Source organism: Falco rusticolus, chromosome 17 (genome assembly GCF_015220075.1).
Source record: "Falco rusticolus isolate bFalRus1 chromosome 17, bFalRus1.pri, whole genome shotgun sequence".
Taxonomy (NCBI): Eukaryota; Metazoa; Chordata; class Aves; order Falconiformes; family Falconidae; genus Falco; species Falco rusticolus.
Window position 1 is genome coordinate 7,195,888 of NC_051203.1, and position 14,211 is coordinate 7,210,098.

The 14,211-nt window shown below is 39.7% G+C and overlaps 1 protein-coding gene across 4 annotated transcripts in view; it reads right to left on the reverse strand.

Moving 5' to 3' along the window:
* TRIM33 (tripartite motif containing 33) overlaps positions 1 to 14,211 on the reverse strand; it is a 40,255-nt gene that overhangs the window by 24,671 nt on the left and 1,373 nt on the right. For all 4 annotated transcript variants that reach the window (XM_037410271.1, XM_037410274.1, XM_037410273.1 and 1 more), the window contains exons 2-4: positions 4,492 to 4,610; positions 4,240 to 4,387; positions 1,816 to 1,948 (exon numbers count right to left, since the gene is read on the reverse strand). In XM_037410271.1, coding sequence (XP_037266168.1) covers positions 1,816 to 1,948; positions 4,240 to 4,387; positions 4,492 to 4,610 — 400 coding nt within the window. The remainder of the gene's footprint in view (positions 1 to 1,815; positions 1,949 to 4,239; positions 4,388 to 4,491; positions 4,611 to 14,211) is intronic.

Consider the following 14,211-nt stretch of genomic DNA (forward strand, 5'->3'; position numbering starts at 1 on the left):
TACAAGAGTTTAGACTCCTCAGTCTCAATGTTAAAAGTTGCTTTTTCAAGAACAGTCTAAAGTTCTTGGAGACAGCCAACATCACAAGGTTTTAAGTACTATAACTCAAAGCTTAGCATTACTAAAGCCCAAAGGCCACAAAACGTGAAATGTTTAGAGATCTGCAGATCTTCTAAAACTATTTTAAGTTAAAAATCAGATTTCCACTTTAAGGAGGAAAAGAAAAAAAATCTACACTTACCTAAATACTGCTAAAATTTTGCTGTAGCTCCTGCTACAGCCAATTATTTTTTTTTTTAATATTGTATTGTACCTCTGGTTTCCAAAGTGCATGGACTGAAAACTTAGAGGGATTGCACAATGCTAGGCTGCTAAAAGAATGTCAGCTTTCTACAGAATCTCCTGCAATTCTTTCCCTTGGAATTCTAAACTGAAGACTGGACCCTGTTGCTACTGAAATGGTGATTCATCCTCCTTTGATGCAAACTATTAGGACTTCAGGTAGAAGTAAAGAGGAGATTAAACTCAATTGTTGTTTCCACTTGGCATGATCTCCCTTCAATGACTTAGTGACCTTCATAAAACTCTCAGTTGTACTTCATGGCAGATGAAGCAGTTGCCCTACTGCTTTTCTGTACTACTGTAATTCACATCTGCACACAGAACAATTTTAAAACAATACTCTGCAATAAAGCATGTTAATAGCAAAGTCTTCTCTTACTGGAAGAGAACAGGTAAGTAGAACAAGATATATCTGTTAATCAGTTCACATCATGCACAAAACAGATGCAAAGAAACCAACTAGAAAAAATTAGTTAACATATCCTAGGAGACCACGCTTTCTGGACAAGTGTGTCTTTCAGGATACTTATGATCAAGCCTATGAAAGAACAGAGCAGGAATATTCAAGGCTGTTAATATTTTAATAGCACTAATTTCAAAAGTAAATGTTCTCCATTAGGCTGCCGTAGCAGTCAATGAAAGTAATCACTACTCTGGGGAAAAAATAAAACCAAAACCCACTAAAATCAATATTGCAATGTACTGTCAAGCACCTTTACAAGGCAAGTGCTACTTGTAGACTGACTAGGAAAAGCAGTGCTGCAGTGGCCGATTAATACATATTTATTCCCAGATTTTCTATTATAACACTGCAAAATACTTTGTCAGACAATGGTCTGACAGAGCTGCTAAAGCAGGAAGTTTTAATGTATCTTAACAGGTTCCAATTTTTTCCCAGCAGCTAAAAGAAAAGCAAGCTCCAGAGACAAAACCCATCATCTCTTTTTACTTGGCATGAGGCAACTTTCAATCAACTAAACCCAAACAACTTTTCCCTCTGTGCTAGGAAAATATACTAATCTACAAGGCAAAATTTATACCTTCCTTTACAAAATCACCCTCATTTAAGAGACTGTTGCATAATAAAATATGTCCTTTCAAAAAATTACCTCATCCATGACTCACTATCACTTTTGCTTCTTTACAGTACCAGGTGTTCAGGGCTGTAGCAATTTCTATTCAAGTCCTGAACAGAGTGACAGCACTGGTAAATGCTAGGCAAGTTAGCACCTTAATCACACCAAATCGCCTCAGACCACGTTGTTTTGAATCTGCTCTTAAGATACTTGACAAAGCTCAACTAACTGATCCCTTAAAGTTTTCAGCACTCCACACAGGTTCTCCTTTGCAAAGGATCATTTCAGTCCAACAGAGTAAATGCAACAGTATTGGTGACATAACTGTTTTAAATCAATGTCATTTCATTCTCTAAGAAAGTGCACCACAGGAATTAAGACATGGTAATATTTGTACCTGTGTTCTTTGTGTTCCAGTAACTGACAGTCTCTGCATGTCAGCCTGTCACATGTTTCACAGAAAAGTTTTAACTGCTCTTGTTTGTGGACAGGACAGAAAACAGGACGTTGACCAGATGCTCCCACGGCCTCTGTTTTTAAAAATAAACCATTTTTGCATTTTAAAATAAAATTTAGACAATCTGAAGAGCAAAACGACTAACTTCCAAGCTAAGTAATAACCAAGAATTTGGACAAACTACAGGCCTGTTCTCACCCTAAAGTTACCACGAATACGGTCTCATTGCAATATTTACAGTGCCAGTGGTTTATAGCTGTTTCCACTTTACTGTATTCAAGGAGGAGGAGGAACTCCTCTCCTGTCACAAACCCTCAAAAGGCACTGGCACCTGTAGAAACATTGAAACTGTTCACGAACATCAGGACAGCGTGCACAAGTTTAAAAACTGAATGATATGCAATTTCATCTCTGACACACTGAAGGATAGATCAAACCTTGCAAACCTTTATACTGTCAGACGCCCAGAGGTTTTCTAAATTATCACTTCAAGGTCTTTATAAACCTCATTAAGTCATATGCAACTGAAGTGGTAAACGCAAAGCAAACATTGCCTGCATTAAGAGTTCCTTAAACCCCAGCTAAAGTGCTTAACTTTTCCACTTAAGCAAATAACAGACAATGTCAAAAAATAGTTCCAAGTTTACTAAGAAGTGCTGCACAGTCTTCTAAAGATATTTCGAGCTTAGCACAGAGGAAAGCAGCCTTTGGAAGATACAGCAGGTAAGGTTTAAAACATGAATGTCTTCCTCAGTCTCCAACGTTTCTGAAGTTTGTTATACCATGCAAGTTATTGTAAAGAAAGAGAGCTCATGAATCTACAGCTGATCTACACTCCTTAATAGAACTTTAAAGTCTCCAGGACATATCTTAAAGTCTAACAAGAAAGAAGGGCACAAGCTCCTCTAAGAAAATAATTAATAGCCATTCCCCACAGTCAAGAGAGTTACTAAGGATCACTGTACAGCAGGTCGAAGGCAGGTGACATTCTCACCATACGCTAGCATACTGACTACACATGGGCTTCCATCTTCATGAACACCATCCTAAACCTGACAGAAAGCTTACTTTATTGGAAGAGCCATTTTTCAGCACCTCCCCACTCAGGTTATTGAGGAGGAAGCGGAGCTATAGTGTCACCTTGACAAACACAATACAGCACTCCTAAGGCAGATATTAGTAACTCTTTGTAGCGCCCTGTAATTTGATTTCACCTTAAGGGTTTCTCATCTACTGGGATTAATACATTTTAACTTACATTGGTAATATTTCTTATTAAAAAACACCCATTAAGACATACAGAGAAACCTCTCCAAAAACAAAGTTAATTTCATAGAGCAAGTGAATTAAGGTTGTTGTCTAAACGAACTAAACTCAATAGCAAACTTTTCAACTATTAATACGATTCTGACAACAGCTGGCAGAAAGCAAAGCATTACTCCTTTGAAACAGCATGATGACACAATCACGAAGATCTTAATTTATTTAAAATGTAAAGAGAGCAACACGTCAAAATCTTCCCTCCTCGATATGATCAGTCTTCATATACATCCAGACTGTCTAGAACCTATGGGACTTTAAAATCAGAACTTTTACCCCATTTACAAATAAAACCTCCTAAGCTAAAATCCAGTTACTTTCTACCTGTTTTGTTTTCCACATTACCTCAGTAGGTTACAAACAATATATAGTCAAATGATAGTTTAAGAATTAAGTTCTAATAAAGCTAAACAAACTGTACGCACACTTCACACATTAAATTTTGCTAACTGACAGATGTTAAACCTAAAATAAATAAATTCAAATTCCACATTTAATCAGCAATGTCAATGCAACAGCAGCATCATACTGAGTATGACTATAAGCGTATCTGTACGTACTTCTCTCCTGGGAGAACTTAATTGCTCCTTATAATCAAGTACTGCAAAATGCACTATTTAATTTCCGTGGCCAGTAGAGATGATTACCAATATGTCAGTGCTTTCCAGATTTGAACCCCTCCATTTAATTAGTTACTCTACTAAATAAAAGGATTACCAAGAATGGATCTAAATCCTTCCCAAAGACTGCAGCCTCATTCTCTTTCTTCTGTACTTAAGGGTTTTGTTTGTTTGTTTGTTTTACACTGGACATCAAACTGTACAAAATATTAGCAAATAACCCATTTTAGTTTTAAAATTATTTTTGTCTCTATTTTTAGAGCTACTGATTTTGCACTGGTAACTTTTTACTAAACTTTCCCCACATCTTTGGGGAAAGCCATACAGCTAGTTGTTACCTAAATAATCCTCCCTCTCTTCTTACATGTCTCAAAGAGAAAATATTTTTACTACAGGTAGGAATAAGTGATATCCAAACACTCACCTGAAGATACATCCTCTTTTTTTCTGATCATATGATCTTTAGTAAATTTTACTCGCTGATGAGCTTCTATGCAAGTCTTGCACAACCATTCCCCACACTCTACACAAAATCCAACAGCACTAGCATTATCTTCACAGCTTGTACACACCTTGCAAAGGGAAACAGTCAGTTACCATTATTTTCCTGGAAAGCACTAACATGTACAAAACCAAAAACAGCACATGAATCCCAGCAAGCAGGAAAGCGCCATACTTGTTCTGACTTCTCATCGGAGCTGCTTGGTGTTTCTGATGTGTCTTTTACAAAGTAGTTATCCACCAGATCTATCTGTCTGCATTCTTGGCGGCATATTGGACATCTGATTACACCAACTGCAAAACAGAAAAAGTTTCCCAGTTTTAAGAAAAAGAGGGTGAAAATCAACATACCCAGAATCAAAAGATGACAAGAATGAACACAAAATCCTCAGCCTGCTCATTTCACTTGGGTAAACGAACAGATTCCACAGCTGACATCACCCTTAAAAACCAGCCATTACCCATGTAAAACAGGTTTCCCAAAAAACCCACCCCAGCAATACCACCACAAACAAAAACACCCCAAAACCACACACACACCTCTTCAGGAAAAGATCCTTTGCCTAGAACGAAGTCATGGTAATTTCTACATCATACTCAGTTTTTCCTACTGATTTCTTCCCAAAATAACATATGTTTTTAGCCAAGCCATTTTCTCTCCCCAAGCAAATATAGTAATTTTTTTCTTCTAATTTTAGTTTGTTAAACTCAAGGAGTCTGCTAATTACTTCTTATAACCACCTGTTATCCAGTCTGTCTCAAGACAAGCATTAAGAGAGGTGCGCGAGAACCAGGTGTGACTTTAGTGATGTTCCTTAGAATACCAAAGCAGTAGTGTGTCACAATATTCTCCCAGATACAACAGAGGATATTTTCTAACATAACCTTCTTCCAGGAGGTCAGGGAGGCAGATGCAGTAATGTGAATGATCTGAAGGTTTCAGGGTTTTTTTAAATAGTGTTCTGCAGGGAAGGCTAATACCAAAAACCCAAGAGTCAGTAGCAGAAAATGGTCTTGTGCCAACTACAACTGCTTTTCCTGCAGCACACACAGCACTTGGCATATGTAGATGTAAATGTACACGCATAGCTTTAACACTGGATATCAATTAGACTTCCCTTCCAGTATCCTGCTTTGTTACTCTCTGTAATTGCTAAACTAGAGTTTCACATCCTCAGTGGAGCTGCAAAGTTGCTGCTACATGAACCAAACTGACATTCAAAGATGTTCCATGAACAACCTACATTAAAGGTTTGAAAAGGTATTCACCACTAAGGCAGTGGTTAACACTTTTTTTCCCCCGAAGTGTCATCTAGTCCTAAAGCAAGTTCCTATACAGTTTTATTGTGAATGTCATTTTCAAGAAGCTTTCAAAGAAATTGAGGGGTTTTTATACACTGGGACACCTGAAACTACTTTGAAAAGTAAGTATAATTAAATGATGCTCAACTCCTTTGTGGATATTCAGTTAGAACAGTAGGACTTGTATCAGGGAGATTAATTACATTAGTAGTAAATTAGCATTAATTTTTTCAAGTGCTAAAATTAACAGTGGCTTCAGAACACAGAAGACTCACTGCAGAGCAGCAATAATCCAACTAAAAGTTTCCTGTCTCAACAAAGCAGACACACTTCAAAGGCAGGATGTGAAAAAATACCAATATTTCAGTACCTACACGTACAACAGCTTTCATACAAAGAATGAAGCCTCCCCCATAGGCTGAACCTCGAGATTTTCTTCCTACTGACACAAAATTATTTAGGGGATACTATACAAAAGCCACCTAGCAGCTGACATCTATATTCTCACAGAACAAAAATTTCAAATGTTTACCATTAAAACTATTGCATTTAAACCAGCCACAGCCAAGCCCAAATTTTAGGGCTCTCTTGGGTTAATCACACAAAATAACATGCACCAAAAAAAAGAAAACAAGCAGCCCAAGATCTATAATCTTTACACAGCACAAAGTCAAATTCCACAGATGCAAACTGCTTCCTGTAAGGCAGGTTTTGTTCTGGTTTTAAATTAGACAAATCACCGAAGGCTTGAATAAAATTAAGCCTTTTGATGTCAAAAGAGCAATACAACTGGCAGCCCATGGGCTGGATTCTGACCGCAGGTAATTCCATCTTGTCTGCTGCTTCTGTCTGACAGGACACAGGGAATGAGGAGTCCACAAACGCTGCTCTGACAGTCAAACATCCACTTCTGCCACCTCCATATTCAAATACATTTTGCACACAAGGAACCACCAGTGTTCTGCACACATCTCAACAGATCACAATCCCAAGTCTTGCAATTCTCATTCAGCACGTTACACTTGGCTGTGTGTATACCCACTATTTCCAACAGTAGCTTTTCAATATTAGATGGCGTATATATACGATACATATCATACTCACTCGTGTCCCAGTCTTTCAATCTAATATAAAACAACTTAATGCAGCATCACTTGTACTAGAAACCTGACTGCATTACTGAAAAGATACGGATGTGGCTGATTTTGTGAAGAGAGAGGGAAAAGTAAAGTCACACTGAAATAGCATTTACTCAGAAGAAAACCAAGGATATCCTTATTTGTCAAAACTTGAGATAATTTGCAAGCTAATGAAGTTTATGGTAAAAGTTTAATGAAATATATTTTAGGACAAACTAAGGCTCAGGTGTTTATATAATTTACTAGAACAAGGTTGCACTGCCAGTTTCAGTCCAAAAAAATTATTTTAAAAAATTAAAAGTAAAAATATCATCCTACTTATACTCCAGCAGAACTTACCTACATTGTTTTCCTGCAATTAAAATTAGAAGCTTAATACTGTTTAAAAAAAAAAAAGCAACCCCTCCTCCAAAAAAAAAACCTCCAACAAAACAAACATGTTAGCCCTAGTACACAGAGTACATACATTGCCACTGTAACTGCTTTTAGAAAAGGCACATAACTACTTCCAAGGAACAGCACACAGCAAAAAATATCGTTAAAAGATCAAATTATTTTCTAAACCACAGCTGAATTAGAATTAGATACATTTATAGAAATGATGAATGTCAGACTAGTTTATGATCTCCCCCCAGTCCTAATTATTACCATAAAGACTTCCTACATTCTCAAAGATGGCTTCAGTTTATTTTGAAGCCACAACTCAGTACTCCAGAAGTTAACAGCAGCACCGAAGCAAAGAGTTGAGAATCAAGAAGCTTCTTTCAGACTTCACATTTCAAATCCCATATAGCTTGGTTTCACCTAACCATAAAACGCAAATGCCTCTTTCCTGGCAAAAATATTAGAAGAAATAGTAATACTGACTGCGTCACAACAGACTCTGCACTGAGGGTCTAAAACGTTTTGAATGGCCATTCCTTTCTGACTTACAGTACAGTATCATCAAAACACTGCCAACAGCACTGACTGCAGGAACACAGGCATACCTTAGGTGCCAAGAAAAAAAAAACAACCAACCACACGCCCCCCCAAACTTCACTAGCCATCCACAGATGCTCCTGCAAATACTTCCATAAAGAAATCCAAGAACAATTAGCCCGTGGACCTAAAAGGCCATGGAAAACAATGAACTGTTTTACAAGAGCACCAGATAACAGGAGCAAGCTTGCAAGCTTCTCACATTGCGTTTAGGAGCACCGACATCACCAGTTTTGATACTTGCATCACAAACCCCACAGTGTATAAGACCTGTAACAACCACGAGCACAAATACTTACTACCTCTCTTCTACTCGATATACACAGCTATATGTATGTGCCTAATTTTCCCTTCCCTGTCGTTTCCATCAGCACTGTGCCAAAATAAATTACAATCCATTTCCAATTTATTGTGCAGTTCAGATCAGATTCTACTTTTTGACACACACTTCTCCCCATGTTATCCAGAGCAGCAAAAACATTTTCACTCATCCATGTTTACTGTCCCCCATCCACCACTACACACAGCACATAGCCTAAACTGAGGTTTCTCTCTCTCCTTCTACCCTACCTAAGGCTGATTTAAGTGAGAAGCAGGAATAATTTCTTACCTGGAAATTTGGTTTGAGAGTCACCAATCCAGCAGGTAGGAAAAGCCTGCCTTGCATTGCCAACCCCACTCAAAGGGAGGTAGGTTTCACTTGCCATCTTCTCACACCATGAGCCATTCCTCCCTACCAGAGTTTCCACAGCCTGCAACAGAGGGAGAAAAGAGACTCCCAGATTCCTTGTGACAGACTCCTAAGGAGTCTCGTGACACAGCCAAAAGAGCCATTTGCCCGAGACACTGCTCTGAGCTGAGGACCATAAGGGAGAGCCGCATCCCCGCAAGGGACCGAGCCCGGGACACGGGGCTCCAGGCACGGCCCACGGTGTGCGCACGGGACGGGAGCCCCGGCCACAGCCCGAGGGCGGTCGCTGCTCCTGCCCCGAACATCGCACCGCAAAGCCACGGATGTGCCGTGCGGCTCCAGCTCCCCCGGCAGCTCCTGCGGGGGCTGTCCCCGCTCTCCTAAGCGCACACGCGACTCCTCAGGTGAGGAGTTTTGTCAGAGGCACGCAGCACAAGTTTAACTAGGCAACACATGTTGAACCATTAGTTATACAACTGCTAGGAGTCACACCTTCCTTAGCTGCACGCTCGATGTTCTTATTTGTCAGACAAAGCCTTTATTAGGAACACTAATGAGAGTGGCATCTATGTAATCCTTTTAACTCCTTATGATTTGGATAAAGCGCACTAAACTAGACCACAGATACATCACAGAATGTCGAAAAACACAACACTGAGGTAAACTGAGGAGAAAAAGTAATTTAGTTTTCATAAGAACAGAACGGCTGCTAAAAAACCTGCAACATAATACAGCAGCAAACCACAATGCAACATTTTGAAGTTAAGATTTCAAATAGAAGGTGATTTTAATCTAGCGTTGCCAGCTAACATCTAAAGCTGCAACACTACCACTCTTCTTCATTGTAACTCTGAACTATGAGAATACTTTGTATATATTTATGTTTAGAGTTTCCCAAGGGTAACATTTCTCTGACTGCTATTTTGCATGCATCTCAAAACAGGCAATTTTTTCAACAGGTTAATATAACTATGAAAACCTTCATCTTGAACTAGTTTCAACAGCAAATTTATTCAAAAATCTGCTCAGAATTCACTTCCCCAGTCTGACATCTTAATCCTGACAACACTAAAATACTATTCCAAACTTTAAAAATGCTTGAGAGCTACAGAGATTGAGGCGCAAAGGCTTGATTCTCTCTACTTCCAGTCCTGTGGGATCAAACCAGAAAAATCGCCTCCAGGGAAAGTTTATGTCAAGCCTACATCATCCCCACTCCAGCTTGATATTAAGGAATTCAGACTCTTGGCACTTTTAACACAAGATGAAGTAGACTTATCTGCCTCTGGTACATCTTTGCTAGGCAAGACACAAGGGCACGTGTTCAACTCATACCTACTTTTGCAAAAGAAGAAAAAAACCTGGAATTTTCTGAATCTTTTTCTCTGCTCCCTACCCCACACTTCTAGAAATTCCCTTCTGGAATTTCATCAGATGTTTCAGAGGCCACCCCTGTAAGAGCAAGGCTTCCTGAGCCAGTGAGAATTAGCCTACTTCCTGGCCAAACGCACACACTACCATCCTCTCAATCTGGTTTTTTTTTGTTTACCGACACTGGAGGAGCTGGCTGGGAGCCGCCAGCACCGTGGCCGTGGCCCTGGCCTTAGAGAGGGGCAAGTGGGGAGGGAGGGAAGGGGAGCAGAGTCACAGCCAGCCAGGCAAAATGGCTACGCAAAACCTAGTACAGGGTGAGGGGTAATCGATCTGAATGGGGGAGGGCATGGCACGCACACAATTTACGTGATCAAGGGACAAGATGCTACACATTCACTTCAGCAGCATTCAACATTCAACACTGGTGCCCCTCCAGCACTGCACTGGCACAGGGGGTCCTGCCTGCAGTTCAAAATTAGAAATTCAAAGTATCTCTCAAAGTCTATTCAAATACTGAACCAAAACACTTGCACTTCTAATTATCCCTACTTACATCCTAAAATTCATATTTCCATAAGATTCAACTCCTTTAACATAAGCTCTGGTCTGTAATATGAAAATCTTTATCAATTCTTTAGTTGCTTCATGACATTCAAGAGTAATAAAACCCTAAGAACACACAAAAAAAGTAACTTTGACCTCACTTGAAACATTGATTTTAGGGTATTAAAGTACCTTACAGACAAGAAGTTGAACAGAAGCCAAGAGTAGCCCCTCCAGCAAACAGCAGCTGTGCCAGCAGGCACAACCAGCAGGTCCCGGGCAGGATCCTCACCCTGTCCAGCGCTGCAGAATACTGGGCCCGGACCGGGCCTCCCCAGGACAGGACAAAGCCTGGGGTGGTGACCCAGGTGTCCAGGGCCAGACACTCAGCGCAAGGAGAGGCTGCAGCCCCTGCCAGGGCACAGGGCCGAGCAGACTCCTCCCGGAGACGCACAGTAAGAGGACAGGAATCACCACACCCAAGCAGGAACAAGGCAAAACTTGCTGCGAGGCTGCATGTATTTCATGTCTATGGCCAGGATGGTCCAACGCTGCAACGGAGGCTCTGAGAAGCTGTGAAGTTGCTATCCCAGCATACAGTCACTGGGCAAAACCAAGAAGCTCCTCTGAGAGCGAGAGAGTAAGCCAGACACCTGCCAGTCCCCGCCAACCTGTGTCACGCACGCTGCTTCCAGAATGTCAGTTTTAAAGAAGCGGCTTAGATTTTCTGTTGATACTTATGTGGCATCAATTAGCACCAGCCTAAAACTCTGCATCATCCACTGACAATCAAGTCATCAACCCTGTACAATCGTAATTACTGTTGCGCGAACAGCATACTTTTAGACATCTGGTTTTAAACACGTATGTTCGATTTGGGTTAAAATGCGCCAGGATGATTCCCAACACAAAAGTACTAAGTGAATATAAGAAAATTCAAAATCGTCTCAGATGTTTACATTGTTATAATAATGATAAAGCTGCACAGTCCAGGAAATATTTGCAAGTACTCATGCAATCTTGTAATTCAAACTTCCGTTTTAAGCTCAAACTTGGCATGTGTGCAGCCCTCTAAGGAATGAATCTCTGCCAGGTTTCATTTATCAGTTGAGAATACCAATAGTAGTTACTGCATGTGCATAATATTTACTTCTCTCGGAAGTGTAGAGGTCCAAGTATATTTCAGCATGGCCATACCATCAAACCCCCTGTTCCTGTTTCAGTGATTAGACCGCAAAATAAACCCTCACAGATCAAGTGAGTGACACAATCAGACTGAAATTTGTAAGAATATAAATAGGTTGGGTTTTTTTAATTAACTGCTTTCAAGGTCCATTCCTAACTCAGTTGTTTGCTTTTGTTTGTGGGAGGTTTTTTTTGACAAACCATCCTTGCTTATATCACAACTGTCATGCACTGAATGGACAACAGATCATATTTAACAAGGAAAACCCATTTCTAACAGTCACAAACATAAATTTCACATCATTTGATGTGAGACAACAATTCTTATAAAAATAACACACGCCTAGAACGTTCTCAGACTTTAAAAACATTATTTTAAAATACTCTACTAATTTAGACTGAAGTTTCAGACCAAGATTTTCAGTGATACGAGTATGAACTGAACACCTTCCAGAACCCAGCCTCTGCTGGGCTCCAGCATATATTATTCATGACCCTCATTCATCAACACAGGAGAAAGCTAAAGAATCAAGAGAATTCAGATGACATGTACTAACATTCACTGAAATTCACACCGCCTGCATTTACATAGCTTAAGCAACCTAGTTGATGCAAGAATTTTCAGCTTTCTAGATTGAAAATACAGTAACTACTACTGAACTCAATGTAAGTGATATGTCACATTCTCCCAGGCATCCTACCATTTTTATGTCCCCCTTCCAAAGTAAATTAAAAATAGTTACTGCACAATTTAAGGTATGATTAATACACGGTTTCTAAATACACAAACACTGGGTACGGGAGTTGAATTCAGTGTATCAATATAATTTATGGTACTATATAGTATAGCACTCACTAGTAAACTTATTGCCTCTCAAGTTATACATACGTGCACATTAACCAATTGTATGTGTTTCCCTTGAGCTCTCTGAAAGTATCTTGCAGCTTTTTTTTTTTTTTTTTTTTTAGTTTTTCAGCCTAATGAAGACTGAGACATTCACAAGGAGCTGGGAAAGCCACACATTCTCTCCATTGAGATAATCTTCTTAAGAGGGATTGTAAGTATCTCTGTGAGGCAGTGAAACCTCAAAACAACCTACCTTCCCAGGAGCAGAAGCTGCAGTTGGCACATAAAAAGTATCTGTAACCATCTGAAATGTCTAACTCTGAAATAAACAGTTTCCAGAATACTGTCATACAAATACAAGAAGGTGTTTTCTCACAACCTGTTCAAATCTGCAAGGAAGGGTCCAGTTGGACAGCTGGAACACCAGGTCTTAAGAAGTCATCTATCCACCAAATAAAACGCACATTCCAATGACCTAATAAGTCATTAAACTGAACGATGCTATTAAACTGATACTATTTCTTTACATTAAATCAATGACATAAAAATATGTATGTTTTAAATACATATAACAAAAACCTTCTCCAACAGAAATGCAAACAACAAAAAAATCTTTCACCAGTGCTACTTCACAATACAGCAAACCAAAACTTTAGATAATTGTTTTAAACTTTATGAATTGAGACCATTCTGCTGTCTTCATTAGCTGTGTTTCTCTAGGGAGTGGCAACAGGGCAGAAGAGATGCTGACACACACCCCAAGCATCCTTGCTATTTTCCCCACCAGAGCAGCAGCGTGCTTTCATCAGGAAAGGAAGGGTACTGTCACTCAGAGAACTGCCCTGTAGGTACCAACCTCGCACTCAACTCCTGGTAAGTAGCTTCCACAGGTATTACCCAATAAATACACATATTTACTATTTTAAATACAAACAACACTTAGAGAGCAAAATCTGAAACTTATTAAGAAAGCAACCAGGAAAATATCAAAAGAAAAACTCAGCTCTTTTCCACAGCACTTGTAATTATCTTCTCTAGGCGCAGAGACACTGAAAAATAGCAGGCAAATTTAAATGCTTATAAAATAGTAGAGCATATAATCCAACAGTGAGAGCCTGCAGTTAAGTGCAACCTGTTTCCAGGCAAAGCTATGGGTACCACTTCCCATTAATTCTTCCTTCACGAAAAAACACCTGCTCATTGTTAAAGAGACTAGAGAAGCAGCAGAAGTGGAAGTAACACTTCACAACTATCAAAACCCATGCCAACGGGGAAGGAACCTGCATGACTAAGCAACGTGGTACTTCTCCGTGCGTTGAGAATGTCCATTTTGTACCCGATTTACTGGTATTTCATATGCCATTCAACCTATCCCATTTACAACATGCAGAGCACGCCATCCACAGAACTGCACCTTCTGGTTGGTCAGGGTCTCATTCTTAACTGACCTGATGGGTAACGCCTTTGGTCAGGCAGAATTACCTGCCACTACAGATAGATCACACACACCTTTACCAGTTTACTCCCCTGGACCCCACATGCACACCTTGCTCACATCACCCAGAAGTTTTTGATGCAGCAATCCAAAGACTAATTCTTATTTCACCAAAGCACACCATCAAGCACTCTTCAAAACACGCAGAACAAGAATTGATATTCCGGTTTTCATATGCTTCAGAAGCTACACTCCATGTTGTTGCCATACTTGTATCTTAACAGACATAGCAAGATTCAAGATAATCCTGCTAATTGCTAGTAGAAGAAACCCGGCTTTCCAAGTTCTGTATACATAATGCAAAGTGTAGAATCTGAAATTTAACAAAAAGGATTACA